This window comes from Lycorma delicatula, chromosome 8 (genome assembly GCF_047948215.1).
Source record: "Lycorma delicatula isolate Av1 chromosome 8, ASM4794821v1, whole genome shotgun sequence".
Lineage (NCBI taxonomy): Eukaryota > Metazoa > Arthropoda > Insecta > Hemiptera > Fulgoridae > Lycorma > Lycorma delicatula.
The window spans coordinates 31683463-31703966 of NC_134462.1; the positions used below are offsets into that span (position 1 = coordinate 31683463).

Below are 20504 nucleotides of genomic sequence, written 5' to 3' on the forward strand. Positions count from 1 at the left end.
TTCAGAAAAAGTATAGGGACAAGGGAAGCAATTTTAGGCCTCAGATTAATAGTAGAAGGAAGATTAAAGAAAAACAAACCAACATACTTGGCGTTTATAGACCTAGAAAAGGCTTTCGATAACGTAGATTGGAATATAATTCAGCGTTTTAAAAAAATTAGGGTTCAAATACAGAGATAGAAGAACAATTGCTAACATGTACAGGAACCAAACAGCAACAATAACAATTGAAGAACATAAGAAAGAAGCCCTAATAAGAAAGGGAGTCCGACAAGGATGTTCCCTATCTCCGTTACTTTTTAATCTTTACATGGAACTAGCAGTTAATGATGTGAAAGAACAATTTAGATTCGGAGTAACAGTACAAGGTGAAAAGATAAAGATGCTACGATTTGCTGATGATATAGTAATTCTAGCCGAGAGTAAAAAGGATTTAGAAGAAACAATGAACGGCATAGATGAAGTCCTACGCAAGAACTATCGCATGAAAATAAACAAGAACAAAACAAAAGTAATGAAATGTAGTAGAAATAACAAAGATGGACCACTGAATGTGAAAATAGGAGGAGAAAAGATTATGGAGGTAGAAGAATTTTGTTATTTGGGAAGTAAAATTACTAAAGATGGACGAAGCAGGAGCGATATAAAATGCCAAATAGCACAAGCTAAACGAGCCTTCAGTAAGAAATATAATTTGTTTACATCAAAAATTAATTTAAATGTCAGGAAAAGATTTTTGAAAGTGTATGTTTGGAGTGTCGCTTTATATGGAAGTGAAGCTTGGACAATCTGAGTATCTGAGAAGAAAAGATTAGAAGCTTTTGAAATGTGGTGCTATATGTTAAAAATCAGATGGGTGGATAAAGTGATAAATGAAGAGGTATTGCGGCAAATAGATGAAGAAAGAAGCATTTGGAAAAATATAGTTAAAAGAAGAAACAGACTTATAGGCCACTTACTAAGGCATCCTGGAATAGTCGCTTTAATATTGGAAGCACAGGTAGAAGGGAAAAATTGTGTAGGCAGGCCACGTTTGGAGTATGTAAAACAAATTGTTGGGGATGTAGGATGTAGAGGGTATATTGAAATGAAACGACTAGCACTAGATAGGGAATCTTGGAGAGCTGCATCAAACCAGTCAAATGACTGAAGACAAAAAAAAAAAAAAATGAGATACAAGGTCAAAAGGCAGTGCAGCACATTCTACATATGTATATGAGTATGTACATTCTTTTTTTATACTACTTTCACAGAATCTTAGCCAACAACTTTCTAACTGCAGATTAGAACAAGAATTGACTTAAAAACCTCAAAGCAATGAATATTCACAACAAAATAATTCAAAAACCCCAGAAATGTTATGTTCAGAAATTTACGATTGCTTAGCTAATCTTTGCAAAATGTCTCGTCTAGTCATACAGTTTTAACAGAATCAAATAAAATTGGATTAAAATTAAAATGTAATTACCTACGAAATTTTTGTAAAAGAATGAAGAAGAAATTTAACACTGATAACTTTCAAAGTTGTAAGTTAAAAAATATTGTGTAAAATTTTTATGTATGGCGTAAAATATTGTCTCATTAAAGAAGTTATTAGCAGTTTTAACAGAGCTGAATCTACTGATAAATTATGAAAAATTCTGGGGAGTATGGGTTTTTAGATGAAAGAAGACATTAACACAGAAAGAAATTTTAATATAAAAAAACAATATATCTTTCAAATGAGTGAATTATTTAAAGCAAATGAAAATTTACAGAGGGAAAGAAGGTCGATTATTTTTTCAGATAAATCATAATTCACTCAGCACAAGTAAAGAAGGTTATAATTGGGCTGATGACTATTAATAGCTACAAAACATATAGATAGAAGCTAATACTTGTGCTGTAGGAAAAATCTTGAACAGATTTTGTTTTAATCGGGCCAAAACCAAAGAGTTTACCTGAAGAAAACAAACTGTGGGAATCAAAAAGCATCTGTAAACAAACTTAATACCAAACCTTCATCTCATTCAATTAGAATAATGAATTTTGATAATTAAACAATATGCTAAATACAAATTATGGAAAACAAGAATTGTTAGAAACACGTGCTTAAAAACCTAAAATAAAACAAATATATTCTATACTTAGCAGATCTGATAAAAACTGAACTACATGAATAAGGCAATTAAATAACTCGTATCGAGATGAGTACTACTTTAATAAAAATATCAGAGGAATACGGCCACAGTATACATAGTAAAATTACCATTTCATCACCCATAACTCAACCCAACTGAGCTGATTTGAGTTAAAAGTCAGATTGCAAAAGAATACAATCACGGCAGAAATATATAAATGTCCCAGAAATTTTTTTCTGAATTGTCAATTGAATACTGGATCCAATGCTGCGAATGTACTTTAAAAATAGAATAGAATTATTATTTAGACAGAGTTGCCAACATGAAATTGAAAGGTTTACAATGGCTAACAATGGATAATGAAAGCAGTAACAATAGTGCCGATAGATCTTAGTTATCACTTAGTAACAATACAGATGATATGGACACAGCTGACACTAAATTAAAAAGGACATACCTATACATTTAATAAACAATGTTTAATATCTCTCTCTACCTCTACCCCTCCCCGCACCACCTCGCTTACTCTGTTATCTGTTTTATACACATTCGTTTTTGTTTGCTCTATTATTTTTTTATCTATGAGGACTTTCTGTAGACGGTTTTTTTTAAATTTATTTCTTAATAAATTTGTTATTCTGGCTTACCTCCTTGAAAACACTTCCCTAATTAATGCACTTCTCCCAGGATTTTTTTATTACTGTTGGTAAGCTTTCTAGAATCTCTTTGTACTAGAACATAGATCTCAAACAATTTTCTACAATTTTTTTAATTACTTTTAAAATGGCAGCCTTTTAAGATTGACTTTAGTTTAAAAAAAGTTTCCAGGAGAGAATTTCGGAGAGTAGGAGGATTGAGGAACAATAAATGTAGTGTTTTATACAAAAAAAAACTCATTAATAAGGAACAGAAGCAGGTAATATATGCATCAATTGCTTTTTCATGCCTATAACTGTTTCTTTTTTATTGCTATTCACAAACTATGCATTATTGTTAAATATAACTCTTTGCTACCTGTTAAACCAAGGAAGAGGAATATGAAGGTAACATGACCTTACATTTTGGAATGACTTTGTAACACCATTTTTTTGGTTGAGATGATGGTTTTTCTATCTCTGCAAATATTGTATTCTAGTTTCTACTCTCATCATCAGTTTTTAAAAGTTTCTTTGTCATTTCACGTTTATAAAAGTTTCCAACAAGTAATGTTCTATTTTTATCTTCTGGTTAGCAGATGTGGTATAAATTTTGCCAAATGTGATATTTGTTCAGTTTTTAGGTCAACAAGTAACAAATTTATACTATAATTGATATTTTACTGACAGTTTTGTGTGTGTGTGTGTGTGTGTGTGTGTGTGTGTGTGTGTGTATGTGTGTGTGTGTGTGTGTGTGTGTGTGTGTGTGTGTGTGTGTGTGTGTGTGTGTGTGTGTGTGTGTGTGTGTGTGTGTGTGTGTGTGTGTGTGTGTGTTGTGTGTGTGTGTGTGTGTGTGTGTGTGTGTGGGTGGGTGTATGTGTATGCACACACTGAGCTTTCTAAACTTTGACAAGTAATAATTAAATTAGGAATTAAGTAAGAACTAACATTTTATTGATAAAAATTTGAAACTCGTTATAAATAAATTAATAAAAAGGATTTTTTCAAACCTTCTCTTACATTAGTTCAAAATATTTCCCCCCCCACCATTAAAGTCATTAAATATTGAATTAAATTTTAATATTCCCTTCTGAACAGAATCAATACAAGTCATCGTTTGAAACAAATTCAAGTACATTAATTAATTTTTTTGCAATATCTGTATCAGCCCTTATTGTTGTGCTGCTTTTAAAGCAGTTAAGATGCAAGAGACTCCAGTTAGTACTGCTTTTTTAAGAGTAATGATCTTAATTACACAGACAATTCTTATGGTGAACAGGGTAAAGCTATCACTTGAAGGGTGAAAAATCACCTGTATTTTGACAGGCTCGTGTGCTGATATACATGATATATGCAAATTTAGTTCAATGAAGATGGCAATCACTTTACTAATCAAATTTATTTATTTTTCTTAAAGATGTCTTCATATTTGGAGGTAACTGCGACTCACATCGAGTTGCCTTTAATCATTGTGGTTATAGTACTTAAAATAACAGAATCTTAACAAAGTTTGGAAATAGTTTTGACTGTAATAGATATTAATTACAGAGTGGCAGAATTTAAAATAAATAATCAAAAGGCAAAAAATGGAGAAAATGGATTTTTAAAACTGTAGAACAAACAATATATTTTTACAAATCATTTTATTTAGTATAAGGTTCATTTATAAACTGTTGGATAATAACAGAATGTGTAATAAGATATAAGGTTTTCAAAAAAGTTATAGTTATAAAAATGTTTTTATTTCCCAACCAACTCCCTTTATAACTCCCTTTCCCTACCAAAAGATAGTTAGTATCTTGCCAAAGTTATCCTAGCATAATCAGCAGTTGCCTGGAATACAATTTCTGATGCCACTGAATGTGTTGATATCAAGTAAAAATATGATCAGAGTGTAAGATAATGGGGGAAAAAGTAGGAATTAAAGGAATGACAAGGACATGGGATTGTATAAATCCTCTCCACTTAAACTCTAAGCCCAACAATATTATACCACCAACATATCATCTCAGCCACATTACCTTCCTACTCATGTGGCAATCTCACTCAGTAAATTTAACAAACTTTAGTTTGAATATTAATACTGGTATACAATGACTTATAACTCTCTGTTGGAAGTCAGAACTGATCAATGACTTGGTAAAGTTGTAATAATTAGTAATACTATCATAGTAATGTAATACCACTGCAGTTTCATTTAGTGATTACTTCACTACCTTTTGGAATTGAAAACTAGCTTTTACAGGGATGTAGAGTAGCAAATATTGTTGCTTTATTAACACTGATGGTAGCAATAAAAACTAGACACCATCATCACATCCATATTCAGAACTGATGAATCATTAAACATTGCTTGCTCACGGTCTTAACCCTCACGAGTTCTCAAGAAATTACTTTCTATGTTTTTACTTTAATGCAGTTGAATCAAATTTTATTTTTGTCAATGCTTTAAAAAAACATATCCTAACCTCATTTGAAAGAGAGATTGTCAAATACAATTCAACTAAGCCTTGGCTGTCTGTACAATAAATAAAGGCTTTTAACATGCTAATATGTTTTACTAAAACTAAATTTTTTTTTTAAATTTAGAAAATTAATTTTCTAAAATTAAAATTTCTGTAAGTAAATATACATACAAAAAGATTCATTGAGTGTTGAATATGTGACCTTGTACACTCACTCATGTGCACACTTCATATGAGTACTTTAACATCTAAGAAAAGCATATTCACATAATAAGGAGGGTTTCTTCTATTTAACTAAACAAATACTTTCAATTTGATGATGAGAATAGTAAGAAAATAGTCACCAAACTCAAATCAATTACCATTTAAAGGTAACTTAATCATGTTTGTGATTGTAAAAGGAATCGTTAGCACAAGATAAAATCGTCATAACTTATAATTTGTGTCAATATTAAACTTGTACTCAAACATACACTTATAATCATAATTTCTTGGGTGGAAACATACATTGTGTGACAAAATTACAATAAGCAATAAGGAATAAAGGTATTTTGACATTTTTTCTTCAAATCAACATGTAAATTTTTCTACAACTGGAAAGGTCATTAAAATCAGCAGTCAATAATATCTGAAATATATACCACCATAAAACAGAAAATAGTAAAAAGATGTCATTTCCTGTTAAATTTCATATAAATTAATTCTCATATATATGACTCCGTTTTAAATAACAGTAGAGCTAAACGCAATTTTAATAATCTTCCCTATAAATGATTGACTGTTACAGAACTTCATTTCAGTTGTAGGTGAAGTTATACTTGTTTTGTAAAGTTATAAAAGAATACAAATCAATGTAGGTAAATAGTTAAGAAAGAAGTCAATAATAATTCTTTTAAAGATTTCATACTGAGTAATATGAAAACTACCAGGATATTTTATTTTATTTAGAAATATCCTTTATTTTACTGTTTTAATATAAACAGATAAGTACAAGTATTCTTGCTATTGTTCACAGATAAACCTGAAGGAAATATTCCTATTCTTCCAAGAGGAGTTCATCAATTTCCATTTAGATTCCAACTACCTGAAAGTTCTTTACCGTGCTCATTTGAAAGCAAACCAGGATTCATTAGATATTACATTAAGGTAAGTAAAATGTATATTATGATTCATTCATGCTTGCTTTTATCTAGTCTTTTTTTTTTAAAACAAGGAAAAAAGATGTGTAATCTGTAAGCTATGTATAATGAATTAATAAAATTATTAGAACATATTTCAGAAACCAGTGGATTAATTTCAATAACAAAGTAGAATACCACTAGCAAAGTAATTTAACGTGTGTTTATTTAATACATAAAAATATTCTGTTTGAATCAGAACCTACAGACAATCTCAAACAAAAGAAGTCAGTTGATCCCAGTTGCTTATTGTTCTTAACATAAAAATTATAATAACTTATTTTCTCAGTACTTTATGGTTTATTGAAATTAAAATAATAATGTAATAGAGCATTAACTTAAAATTAAAGCATTACTCCAGAAAACTTCACAATGACAGTGAATTCTCATTTAACAAAAGATTTTTTGAAATAATATTCTTGTCTTATCATATATATATATATATATATATATATATATATATATATATAGTAAGAAATATGTATAAAAACAGAATTATTACCCATTTATATATGGATATATGAAATGTTCAACATTTTATTAAAGAATCCAAAGATCAAAATTATCAATAATTTTATGTATTAAATTCAAACTGAAAATAAATAAGAATCAATTAGTCCTCAACATTTCTCTTTTTATGAAATAAAGAATTTTAAATACAATCTTCACAAATGTATAAAAATAAAAATGGAAAATTACTCCCATCAATAAAAACTTAAAACCATCAATTTAAAACACTAAATTTTTATAATTATTAAAACAAAATCTGACAACACAGTTGTAGGAATTTCCCATCATTCAGCTTCTATCTGGTGTGTGGCTTACACATACAACTTACTTTAAACTATTTATCATTTTATTTAAATACAATATTTTTTTAAATTTAATTTAATGATTCTAACAAAAGCATGTGTGCACACCATACATACTTCATTCACTTGGGTGTGGCGGTACTAGTGGCCACTTTAAATAAATTTTTATACTTTATTATTCATTTATTTAATTCTACCACTCACCCCTGATGTCACAACGTAGCAGACGACTACAGTAGTAGTTCGGCTGCTAAGTGGGAAGTAGGGTTGTAAGGGAGAGTATCTGGATTAAGACCCCCACTTTTATTGGGAAAAAAATTTGTGGATCCAATAAGATGCTAATAGAAAAAATTGCAATGAAAAAGACCTGTACTGAACAAAGGCACTGTACTACCTTCTACAACATTTCAAAATTGTTACTATTTTTTGGAGTGGAGGTACAACTTCACAAAATAGGTTTTACAGAAAAAATGTTTTTCTTATAATTGTTCACAAAAATATTTTTTAAAAAAATGCAAAGAAAATCACCCCTTATGCTGCCCTACTCTTTAAAATTAAAACAATTTTTAGCGGTGGGGATGAAATTTAGTAAACTTTTTTTTTTACAAAAGTTGTTTATTAATATTCACAAAATTATCAAAAAATATATATAACCTTAATTATGCAAAATCTGGAGACGATTTCATTCCCTCCCCCCCCCCCCCCCCTAATGATAATACATATTATTGATGTATTTAATATAATTTATGTTAATAATTAATTAATGTAAATAAATTAGTAAGTATTTATAAACGTCTGAAAAAATTATCAACTTTATTTTTTTAATATTAGCCAGTATATTAACAGGCACCAAACAATGATCTGAAAGCTACTTTACTTTCCCGGAGACTAGAATAGATTATGTATTAAAGGGGAAAGTATGGTGATCATGTCAAAAATGGGGTATCAGATTTTTTGAAAATTTTCACATTTTAGAGTCCAGCTAGTTCATCTAGACAAAAAGAAGTATGCATGTAAGTGCATACGTATTTGCGTTGCACTTCTTACAGCCTTATATCTCGTTATTGATTTTTCTTCAAATTTGGCTCAAATATTTCTGTATATGGGGGAATTGATCATATTAATTAATTTTATTTCAAAATTTGTGAAGGTTTGGAGGGATATTGCAAAAAAACCAATTTCAATTTTCTTCAGAGGAATTTTAGTACTTTATTAAAGCATTTTAAAACTTTATTAGAGCAAATTTATTAACTAAAATGGATACATAAATTATCCGAAATAGTTTTTTTTTCAAAAAATCAACCTCCACCTATTAAAATTGAAATATATGTTTTTTTCGGTTAAAATATTCTTCAAAATTTTTTTGAACTTTTAAATACTTCATATCAAGTAATTATAGCCATCAAGAAATTTCTACAATTTTTTTTAATTTATAGATCTCGAACCTAAAACTCAGAAAAGTTTTTTGAAATTTTTATTTTTCTTATTATGGCGTTTATTGAAGGGAATATTAAATTTCAAGAAATTTGTTAAACTTAACTCATACTTTTTTTTTCATTTTCATAATGTGTTGTTGCAATCTGTCAAAAACTGAACAATAAGGGGTAATAAATATTAATTTTTAAGTTCGTTACTAAGACGTTTCTAATTGATCAATATAATTCAAATTTGTTGTTGAGGAAATGAATTTATTCTAATTAATTAATCAATCTGAGAATACTAAAATTTAACATAACAAAAAGTCTAACGACAAATTTCAACAAGAATTGCTTTTTTGGAGTATGTAGCTGAATGAAAATTTATTCTCTCTTTTTATAATTATAGAGTTTTCGATATTTCTATCTTTTTCTTTCTGCGCGCTGTTGTCATTTTGTGCAATTTTACAAATCTTTTTAAAGAAAAAAAGGAACCTAAAAAATCACATCCTTGATCGTTTTTGTTTAATATGAAAATTGCAAAAAAGTAACAACGAAAAATAATAAAGAAATGCAATTAAAGAAGCGATTTTTTATTTAGAAAAACGCCTGCGAATCGGAGTAATGTACAGAAGATGGTAATTGGTGTAGAAACTTGGTGTAGTATATTGTTACCACATATATGTCTAATTTAATATCAGCGAGCGATAATGGTAGCAACAATGTGAGAGGGGCGCACAGTATACGGACGCGCGGGTACAAGCATCACTCCCACCGCGCAGGTCTCCCACCATAACGACGCTGCAGCCCCACCACTCTCAGGCTCCAATAAAAGCGTGCACGAGAGTGAATTGGCAATTCATCGTCGACTACCACTCGGAGAAGACCAAGAAGAAGAAGGAAGAAGACAGAAGAAGTTCCCTGGCCGGCTCAACGTGGGACCTCCCGGCGGATGCCAACATTCCCGCCGCAGCAGCAGGCCTGACCGGCCCGCCGATGGAGTCGCCGGATACGGACGCTACCTTCCCGCCCCAGCTCCAGCTCGTCGAGCATCAATCGCCCTGACCGGCGGACTCAGCCGCAGGAGTCGGCCCAGCGTGGGATCGCGCGAGGAGAACCGGCGAAGGTCGACCGACGCCGGCCAGACACTGAGGGGCTCTAGGGGCCACCACTGCCACGCTGTAGCGGGGACCCAACTGCCGCTGAGGGAAAGCTCGGTCGGACTTCAATGGACGAGCCGCAACTCTCCGACCTCGCCGGAGACCAGCTTCCGGACCCAACAGCTCTTCTCAGAGCTAACGCAAAAAACGGCCCTTTTCAGGGCCACCACAAGGTTATGAAATACGAACCGTTGAAGCCATTCGACAACAAAAACAGCCCTTTTCAGGGCACCATGAGGTTAGTAAATACCACGTGCCGTCCAAGCCATTCGGCGACAATATATACATATATAAAAACACAATTTTTTTTTTTTAAATACTTGACCATTTTTATTATTTGCAGAATAAAGCATCTATGAAATGACATATATGAAATCGCTTTACTAAACAGGGCAGAAAAGTATTTGAATAGCCTTTTCAAAAGCTTTTAAAATATGAAATATGTGTTATATCAAAACAATTTGAAAAAGTTTTTTTTTTTAAATCTAGTAATCTTAAATTTAAAATTCTTCGTTGATGTTTTTTTTTTTTTTTTTATAACAACTAAGCATTGAATTACAGAATTATTAACAAGAGATAAATATTAAAAATTAAAAAACACGACTACCGAAAAAACATTGCTGACAAATATTGTTCTTTAATATATGATAACTGAAGAGCGTGCGGATGACAATTTTGTACATATTTTTTCCCCAAATTTTCTTAATTTATTTAAACGTACATACATGTCCCCCCTATCCTGGATCATACCAGAGACCATCCATCGGGATCTCCCCTGGATCATAGAAGCAGTCCAACTTCCTCTTCTGGACAACCGAAAAGCCACTCCCCAGGAAAGCTACCCATTCCATCCCTAACCTACCAGGATCCGTAGATGCATTCCACATGTCCTTCCGCTTGCACGCAGCCTCTCATACCGCAGGGGTCCCCCATGCCATCATCAGAAGCGCCCCAACTCCCCAATCTTGCGTGCGGGTAAGCCGAGGCTGCCTTCTTGTCCCTAGACGTCGCCACGTTTCGGAAATTTATCAGTTTTTCTTTTTTTTTATTCCGTCCCCAACACGTGTATCACAGTACCAAACACATAGGAATATATCGCCTAGAATACATACAAAAAGATATACAAAAAATACAAAATACATACAAAAATTAAGAACAAGGACACATACAAAGATATACACATAAATCACAAAAGATTACATAGGATGAATGCCGAAAAAATACAAGTTACAAAAAATCGAAGGAAATAAAACACAGAAAATAAGAAGACAGAAATGAACCCAAAACAATACATATATGATACAGGAAAACAGCAAGGAAATTACAAAACACTACAAAAATGAACTTACAAAAATCATAGAAAATAAAACACAAGAAATAGCACAAAAACAATACATATACGTCACAGGAAATCAGAACGGAAATTACAAAACATAATACACAGACAGAAGCCCCTAAACTGGAAGTCCACTCACAAAGCCTCTTCCTCTCCCTTGAGTGGCAATATGCAGTTGGCTAAATTGGCCACTACAGACCAGCTTTCACAACTGCGGAGCATGTGACTGACAACTATGTCAGGCCTTACCGCCACCGAGAGCCGAGACCTGGCGTTGAACCATCTATCACAGACGGTATGATGGGCTCGCATGATCAAATGATTTTTTATCGCAATCTGCATGATGCAGATTCTACGAGAGCCCTCCGTCAAAACCTCAACAAGTAGTCGCCAAAATCTCCAGTCCAGTAAGAAACTGGGTAAAGCGGAAGTCAACCTCTCCGTGTGGCCGGCCCACCCTATCCTCAGTTCGATCATATGATCAAACATACTGCCTAAAATCGTATACATACATAAAATCGTATGATTTTTTCTTAATATTTGTAAACTAAGGTAAGAAGAAGCAACACCAATATATAAGAGCAAGAAGAAAGAACTTGCTTAAATGGTCGAACATACTGTCAAAAAATCATAAATGTTTATGAACAATAAATAACAGTAATAATAATTATAAAATATATTTATAAATTTTAGTAACGTAATTCATTAATTCAATATCGTAGCAGATTTTAAAACATAACTATTTTAGATACAAACAAATCGATATGAAAATACTATTGACTATCGATTTAGAATCTTATATATAAATTTTTTTCTCCTTTCAGTTAACAAACATACATATATACGAATACATATTTATATAACCTACGACACTCCGTAATGCAAGGATTCCAACGTAAGGATTCGCGGGGTCATACATCTAAATCGGTTCGACCGTTGCGCTGCTACGGCGGAACAAACACACATACATACATATATACATACATACTCCCTAAAAACATTACACTCCTCTTTGGGCAGCCATGTAAAAAGAATACATTTCATATTAGACCATTCAATTTTCAATTAACAGTTATGATTAAACTTACCGTATTCAGAATCCTCATCTTAAATTATAATTTAATTAACCAAGCAGTTGTGTTATGTAGTGTGAAATCTATTAAAATGTATAAAAATCATATTTTGTATTATGTGTAGGTATTTTTTTGTAAATCGGAACGAAAATAAATATTAAATTAAAAATTTTGTTATCGACAGGTTTTTCTCTTTGTTTCATTTTCTTCACGTAGTTTAATTTTCATTTGCTTTCTTGCAGACTTTTTGAAGAAAAATACGTTATTATTTTCGGTCTCGTGGTAGGATTGGGGTGTGAAATTGAATTTTCTTTACGTTTTGTTGTATGAGGATTAAGAAAATACCGATCATGTAAAACGTTTACGGTTTGAAATCTCTAAAATAACTAGGTTAATTTCATTGAAATTTAGATATGTGCTGATATGTTACTACATATCTGAAGTTGTGTTAGTGAAAATTTTATGAAGATCGGTTGAAGTTTTGAGTTACACTCAATTTAAGATTTACAACAGACAACATTGAGGTTATGTTAAGTTTGTACCGGTGTAGTTTTCATTTAACCCACCGGGTTGGTCTAATGGTGAACGCGTCTTCCCAAATCAGCTGATTTGGAAGTCGATAGTTCCAGCATTCAAGTCCTAGTAAAGGTAGTTATTTTTACAGGGATTTGAATACTAGATCGTGGATACCGGTGTTCTTTGGTGGTTGGGTTTCAATTAACCACACATTTCAGGAACGGTCGAACTGAGACTGTACAAAACTACACTTCATTTACCACTCATACATATCATCCTCATTCATCCTCTGAAGTATTATCTGAACGGTATTTACCGGAGGTTAAAAACGAAAAAGAAAGATGGTGTAGTTTTCATACGCGTTTATGCAGCGATTCACAGTGGCGAATGAATTTAAACTTGATGCTTGTGCATAAGGTTCTACTCATTAATTTTAATTATTTCATCAAATTATGGTTATTATAATTTCGTTTTCTTATAAACAAAAAATAAATTTTAACATTAAATAATTTTAAAAAATTATATCTCTTAGTTTTCTCTTTTAAATTATATTTTGTACATTTCTTGGGGAAAAAATTATATAAAAAATATTATACAAGATAAAATAACGAAAAGTTCTTGCATAGAACTGCGCAAGAATTTTTTTTTCTTTAATAAAAATAAAGGTAAAATGGGTTTTCTGGAATTACAATTAAAATTAAAATAATAATAATAAAATAAGTCATTGCTTACAATGAAAATATATCTGTATGAATAATAACAGAGCTAAATACCAATTAAATTCTGATTGTCGCAAAAAAAAGCTGCTGAATTTACTTAAAACAAAATAAAATCCCATAAACTTGATCCGTTTTGCATCGAGGGAATCTAATCTTTTAATGGATATGAAATACCTCTGATCGTCGTTTTCCATTAAGGTTTTAATAACTCATACCATTTACAAAAAAAGGATTTTTCTTTATGCTAAAAAAAAAAATCACTAAAGATGCAAGCCATTTGAACAGCTAATAATTTACCCTAATTTTGATATTAAATTTAAAATAAGGCTATGTACACTAAAATAAAAAAAGAGATTCTAGATATAAAATTTATTCTGCATCTAAAATAAATGAAAGGATACGACAATAGTTTCAAGAAGATTAAATTCCCCTTCAAAAAATTTAAAATAGATTTTATGATATTTCTGAATTATAAGATAACGTTAATGGAATATATTTTTTAAAACGTTATCTATGATTGGAATCCCTCTCTTCGTTTATCACGTCATATCATACTACGATTGATTCATACACATTCATGCTGCTACAAATTGGCCGCATACAAACCGGGACCTATTTTTTGCTATATGCTTCAGGCATATTTGTAATGTAATATCACCATGGCTTATCGCAAGTTTAACGTAATTTCACTAAAAGATAAATAAAATAACATAATAATTTTTTACGCATAAACAAAATCGCATATAAAATAGATAAAAACGCATAAATATAATCGTTTACGCTAAAAAAGTCTTAAGTCATTTATTTTATTCTTAAATATTTAGAGCAGTAATTGGGGTTTGGTTTTTTTATTAAAACCTTGACTCAATATTTCCTGGAATCAATTAATTCATATTGTTGTAAATAAATTTACAGAAATTTCTCATTGGTTGAAGGTGTTTTATCTCTAATACATTTCTACAGTTTTTGCGTCTGTTTACAAAATTTATTGTTTGATAGGTAAATTGGTGTAAAACGGACCGTACAGGCAGATGAGTGGCTGAAAACTCACACGTAACACATCAGTTAGTATAAAAAAAATTATTTCATTTCAAAATTAATACCTAAAAAAGGTGGAATGGGTAAATGAGACTTAAATAGTTAATTTTTAATTATTATTGGCTGAATTTTGGTATGTCATATTTCTATATAATACGAATAATTCTGTAGAATAGCTACCATGCTGGGAGAAAGAAAATATGGTAATCAATCAAACACATTTTTTTTCATTTCTTTACGTTTTATGACCCAGGGATCCCCAAAAAATAAAAAAGTACAAGTATTGTTCGTACGTACATGTGTTTGCGTGTTTGAAGTTTAACAAAATTTTTGATTTGATATACCGATTTTGATGATATTTGGCACAAAGACATGTTTGTATATATGGAACAATTTAATAATAAAATTTTGGGGTCAGTATCTTCAAGGAGTGAAGAAGATAGTTTCTTTTGGGATCAATTTTCCAAAATTTTTCAAACATATTGTCAATAAATATGTATATGCCTATCTTATCATTTAAAAAAAAGTTTGGTGCCAGTAGTTTCTTCCCTTCCCAAAAATCGAAAAATCTATCTTCTTATTAGTTGCATATTTTTAAACTGATTTTTTTAGGTTTTCTTAAGTACAGTAATAGGTTTTTTATCTATTTTTTTTTTTAAAACTTTTTTTTGTATTTAAACTTTTAACAACCATATTACAATACAATTTCGTCATAATTCACTCCCCCACTACCAAAAAAGAAATATTAGGTAACTTTTTATTGGTTGCAAATTTTTTAGTGTTTTATATTTTTTTTTAGTTTCCTCCATTTAACATAGTAAACATAGAAAGATAAAAATATTTTCTTGGAAGGCATTTTTTTAAGGTGAAGGTACGAGAAAAACTGCCGATTTTTAAAACTTTTTTGGTTTATTTAAATATATAATTATAATTCTACAATAAAACTTCACCACAAATTACTACCACCACCCCAAAAAAAATCTTTTTGTAACTTTTTTCACATATCATTTTTTCCAAAATATAAAAATAAATAATCAATGCGAGGAAAATATTACAACTTTCTTTTTGTCAACTTTTCACTTCAATAACCTTTAGACACTTTTTACCAAATACAGGGTTATCATAAAAGAATGGTGCGGTTTTGAACATGGTTTAAATTAAAACAGAATTACTTACAGTTTATTTTTTTTTATTTTTCAAATTTGTCGTCTCAACCATTTTTTTACATAATTAATAAATTTCAATATGTGCGCCCTTAGTCGCTCGACAAATGTCCAAACGATACTCAACTTCTCTCCAAACATTAGTTAACATTTCTTCGTTAATGGTTGTCATTGCTTCATTAATCCTGTTTTTAAGTGGTTTGGGTCGCGAATGTTTTGTGTATAAACAACGCTTTTGATGTACCCCCACAAGAAAAAATCGCAAGGTGTCAGGTCTGGACTCATTGGAGGCCAAAGTATGGGTCCTTGCCGGCCTATCCATCGATCTCCAAATTGTTCGTTCAAAGCGTCCGTGACCAATGCATTGAAGTGCGGGGGAGCACCATCTTGTTGGAAATGAAATCGATGAATGTTTTCGAGTTCATCCAGCTGAGGAAAGCAATAATTGGTTAACATATCAAGATATACAACTCCATTAATTGTTTTTTCAGCAAAGAACCTTATTACAAGATTTTTCATCACACCACACCAAACATTAACTTTAGGCGAATCACGGTTTCTCAATAATTGCGTGTGGGTTTTCAGAGCCCCATACTCGTGAATTGTGTCTGTTAACGCATCCATTCACATGGAATGTAGCTTCGTCTGTAAAAATTATATCGTCTAAAAATGATTCGTTTTCACTTATTCTGTTCAACATTTCAACAGCGCAATTGTAACGTTTTACACCATCATCGGGTTTCAATTCCTGCAGTATCTGGATTTTATAAGCGTGTAATTTCAGTTTTTTATGTAAAACTTTGTGAACTGTTGATTTTGGAATACCTAATTCGACGCTTCGATGGGGGATGGACTTCCCAGGACTTCTAATTACCGATCGTCTAATTAGTTCAACCGTTTCATCTGGTACACTTGGTCTTCCGGTTGATTTCTGTTTCTTAACCGATCCAGTTTCTTCGAATTGTTTGAACCAACATGTTATATTATTTTTGTGTGGTGGATCTCTTCCGAATTCACGTCGAAACGCACGTTGAACTAAAATTACGGATTTTAATTCAGCCATCAATAAAACGCACTTTGCTTTGTCTTTATCCGAGAACATAGTAACTCACTAAACTCACCGCAACAACAATACAAGAACTGACGTTGTGGTTACAACTGCTGATAAACAAACTTTTGGGTTGGAGGCTTTCAGGGATATCAATATAACATCCAGAAATTTCCCTACAATCTTCCTATGAATTACTGAAACCGCACCATTCTTTTATGATAACTCTGTATATCAGAAATTATTATGCAACTTTGTATATAATTCCATACAAGCCTTTAATCAGTTACTACTTCATATATATCACCGAATAATTATTTCAAACATATAAATATTCTTTAATATATTAGAATTTTTTGCATTTTATCATCATGCAATAAATTCTAAACAAAAATTAATCGCTACATTTGATCATTAAGTCAATTATCTGAAGAATGAGGAACTGCTGGAATGAAGAAATAAAAAAAAAGAAAGTTAACTGTTAATCTCGTCTTCAGATAGGCTGCATTCCTGTATCTTATAGTTTTGTGTAATGGTCTATATACATAAATAAATTCTTATTAGTTAAGAGGATTATTTTTCACTCAGCATTATTTTACGCTGGTTTTAGCAAACTTGAAGAATTTTTATAGATGAATAATAGAAAGAAAAGCCCAAATAGCATATAGAACAAATAAATAATGTAATAATAAATTTCAAGTAAATGAAGAACGTTTATCTCCTCAAACAACAAAGAAATATGAAATCAGTCCAGACACAACGTTTTAACAAGATAGTAGTGTTAATAATAATACAACCAGGCGATCACTGTAAGGAATTATGGTATTATTAAAATTAAATTTTATTGACACACGTTATGAAACAGAAACACTGATAACCGCACAGCGAACTTCTAGTACGTTTATTTTTAATAGAAATTTTATTAGAAAGTAAAATAAGAGCATCTCAGTCTTTCAACAGGAGGTCCTGGATTTGAATCCCGGTAGGGCATGGTATTTTTCATACGGAACGGAACGCAAGAGCGGCTGGAGTTCCAATATTTCTCCCTACAGATTGCAGATCCTGGACAATGTCCCTTACTGCTGTATCTTTCTATTATCGGGCGGGTTTCATGGGTTATTTAGTGGCGGTTATAAATTTACAGTTTTTTTTATGGACGGATTTGGTAATTTGCGTTCCTATCCGTATGAACCATCGTGAAATTTATTTACTGGGTCTGAGTGTGGGAGACTAAGCTTTTCAGCCTAGTACTCCCGGCGTGATTTCCCTTCAGTCCATCAGCTTTCAGTACCAGCACCTTATGGGCTAGCAGGAATACGCCTACCGGGGCCCTAGTTATTTGGACGGAGCACTGCGCCCCCTTCTCCGGAGGGAGTCACATATGCTGACTGATTTAAATTGTGGTCTCTTCGTGGGACGGTGTGGGTTGTTGTCTAGGTTTTTATAGTTTTAACAAAATTTAATTATGAAAACGGTCACTTTCGCAGCCAGAATTTTCGCGCGGTTTCCATTTATAGGTTACTCGATATAGATACTCTTAAGCCTGGGTTGTCAATTTTTGACTCTCGTACAGTCTCTTCACGGTGGTTCGTTTAATACGGCATGAGGCCGTTTTCTTATATCCTGTGGAGTAGGATTCTCTCAGCAGATGTCTCGGAGATGGCAATGTTCGGACACGGCCGCTCTCTCGAACAGTCTGCGTGCCTGCACCAACCCCACCTCGGATATGGTGTGTAGTGTCGCATCGTAGCGAAGAGTGACGTTTCTGACGAACCACGGTGCTCCAAATATCGTCAGCAACGCTATGTTTTGGACGGCTTCTAATTTCTTTTGAAGCGTGAAGTTCAACAAAGCTCTCCATGCCGGGTAAGCATATGTTAGAATCGGCAGGACGTATAGACGAAAAATGAGCAAATGATCGCCAGTGGATATGGGCTGGCACTGTTCAATACTGGGTATAGTGAGGCACTGACGCCTTCGCCCTTTGGGTCACATATTTAACATGTTCTTCTAAGGTAAGCCAGGACTACTCCCAGGTACTCGACTGTTTTCCCAAAGGGGATCTTCTCTCCTGAAATTTCTAGCTGCCTGGCTGGAGCACGTGTCTTGTATGTGAACATCACTGCCACCGATTTTTCACCGTTGACCTTGATTCTCCACATATCGAGCCACGGCTCTACTATCCAATTGCCTCTGGATATTTTTCATACGGTACAAATTTCTATTTGGGCTAAATGACCACAGCAGTCGATGTCCGCACATCTCATAAAAAAAGAACACCCTTGATTTTTACCGTAAAAGTTAAAACGGTTTCAAACTCATCGACAAAGATTAGCGCACTAAACAAATATTTCCACTTTATAAATAGTTTGATAGACTGTAATTGATTCTTTTTATTAGAGAGTCGTTAAATAATTAAAAAACAAACAAAGGCCGAAAATTATTAAACTTAATAAACTAAAACTATCTGACGTTCAAGTTGAAACCCCTGACCTAGAAAATAGTAGCTGTTCGAAAAGAATTTGTATTATTATAACTTCTTTAGTTTATTTCAAAATGTCGGTTCCGCCTGAAATATATACCGTGGAAGAACAGTTTTCTGTGATAAGGTTTTTATTTTTTGAAGGTGTAAAACTGACTGAAACTCACTCATGAAAATTATTGAAACAGTATTGTAAAACGTATATTAAAAGTCTAAATTTTTATAAGTGGATCGAACAATTTAAATCGAGCAGTACAAGGTCACCGGTTTTCATCGTAGCAGAAGACCATTGGAAATTTCGACTGACGTTTTAGAAAATCGTATTAATTATTTTATATGCAAGGAAAGACGCATACAAATTTGGGAAATTGTTGAAATTTGTTTTGCGATCATTGGCATTGTCCATTCTGTTATCCACGATAAGTTGAATAAAGACACCTGAATTCACACAGTACGGAACTTAAACGACTATTTTTAGCGGAAGTTAAAGCTTTGTTTAGATCGCTTAATAACTAGTGATGAGATTATTCAACACACCAAGCATCATATTGAACCGGAATCCAAACGTTAAATAGAAACATCCGAATTCGTTCGCCAGGAAAAATCAAAACCTACACATTACCCATTAAAGTGATGCTAACGATATTTTCGAATAAAAGGACCCAATTTATTGAGATTATTTTGAAGAACAACCAGTGGCGGCTCGTAGCTAAAATTAGTGGGGTGCTGCTCCGGAAAAAGGTTTTCTGGGCCTTTTCAAGGCCATGGTTAAAGTTTTATATAAAGTAAAAGAACCGAAAAAATGAGTCAAATAGAATAGGTGAAAGCAGGATAATAACCTAATTCACATTAAAGAATATGGTACACGGTTTTTAAGCAAAATGTGCTTAAAACCCTATTTGGTTTAACCGAATTAATAATAAAATGTCAATACAGAAAATATTTTTTAGTATTATTAGATAACTTAACAAAATGTCCGCTTAAAAACACTATAGTCCAATGGTGTTTAATTTAAATTCCTATGTACAAAAAAACAAATACATCATAATCAGTTTTTACTAATTACCTTCTCTTTCGCTCTTCCAGCGTGTTTTTGGACAGATTTGGCAATCAAAGAGCCCTTGCTTTTCGCCATCTTCTGATCACTACTGAAAAAACAACTAAACCGCTTTCATATATTTCTTCCACCGACTAAAGTAGAAAAGGGAACGAATAAGAAACGTTCCATAAACACGCGGAGTAAAAAAAAACTACCTTCCACCAGCACGCCAGGATCGGCACTGCGGGACCGACAGTTCTCTCATAGGCTCGCATGGAGTTTCCTACGTGCTCATATGCACAACA

General features: G+C 32.3%; 1 protein-coding gene across 1 annotated transcript in view; it reads left to right on the forward strand.

Annotated features, from left to right (window-relative positions):
• LOC142329184 (arrestin domain-containing protein 2-like) overlaps positions 1-20504 on the forward strand; it is a 141538-nt gene that overhangs the window by 72995 nt on the left and 48039 nt on the right. The window contains exon 3 of the mRNA XM_075373578.1: positions 6236-6366. Within this exon, the coding sequence (XP_075229693.1) occupies positions 6236-6366 (131 nt within the window). The remainder of the gene's footprint in view (positions 1-6235; positions 6367-20504) is intronic.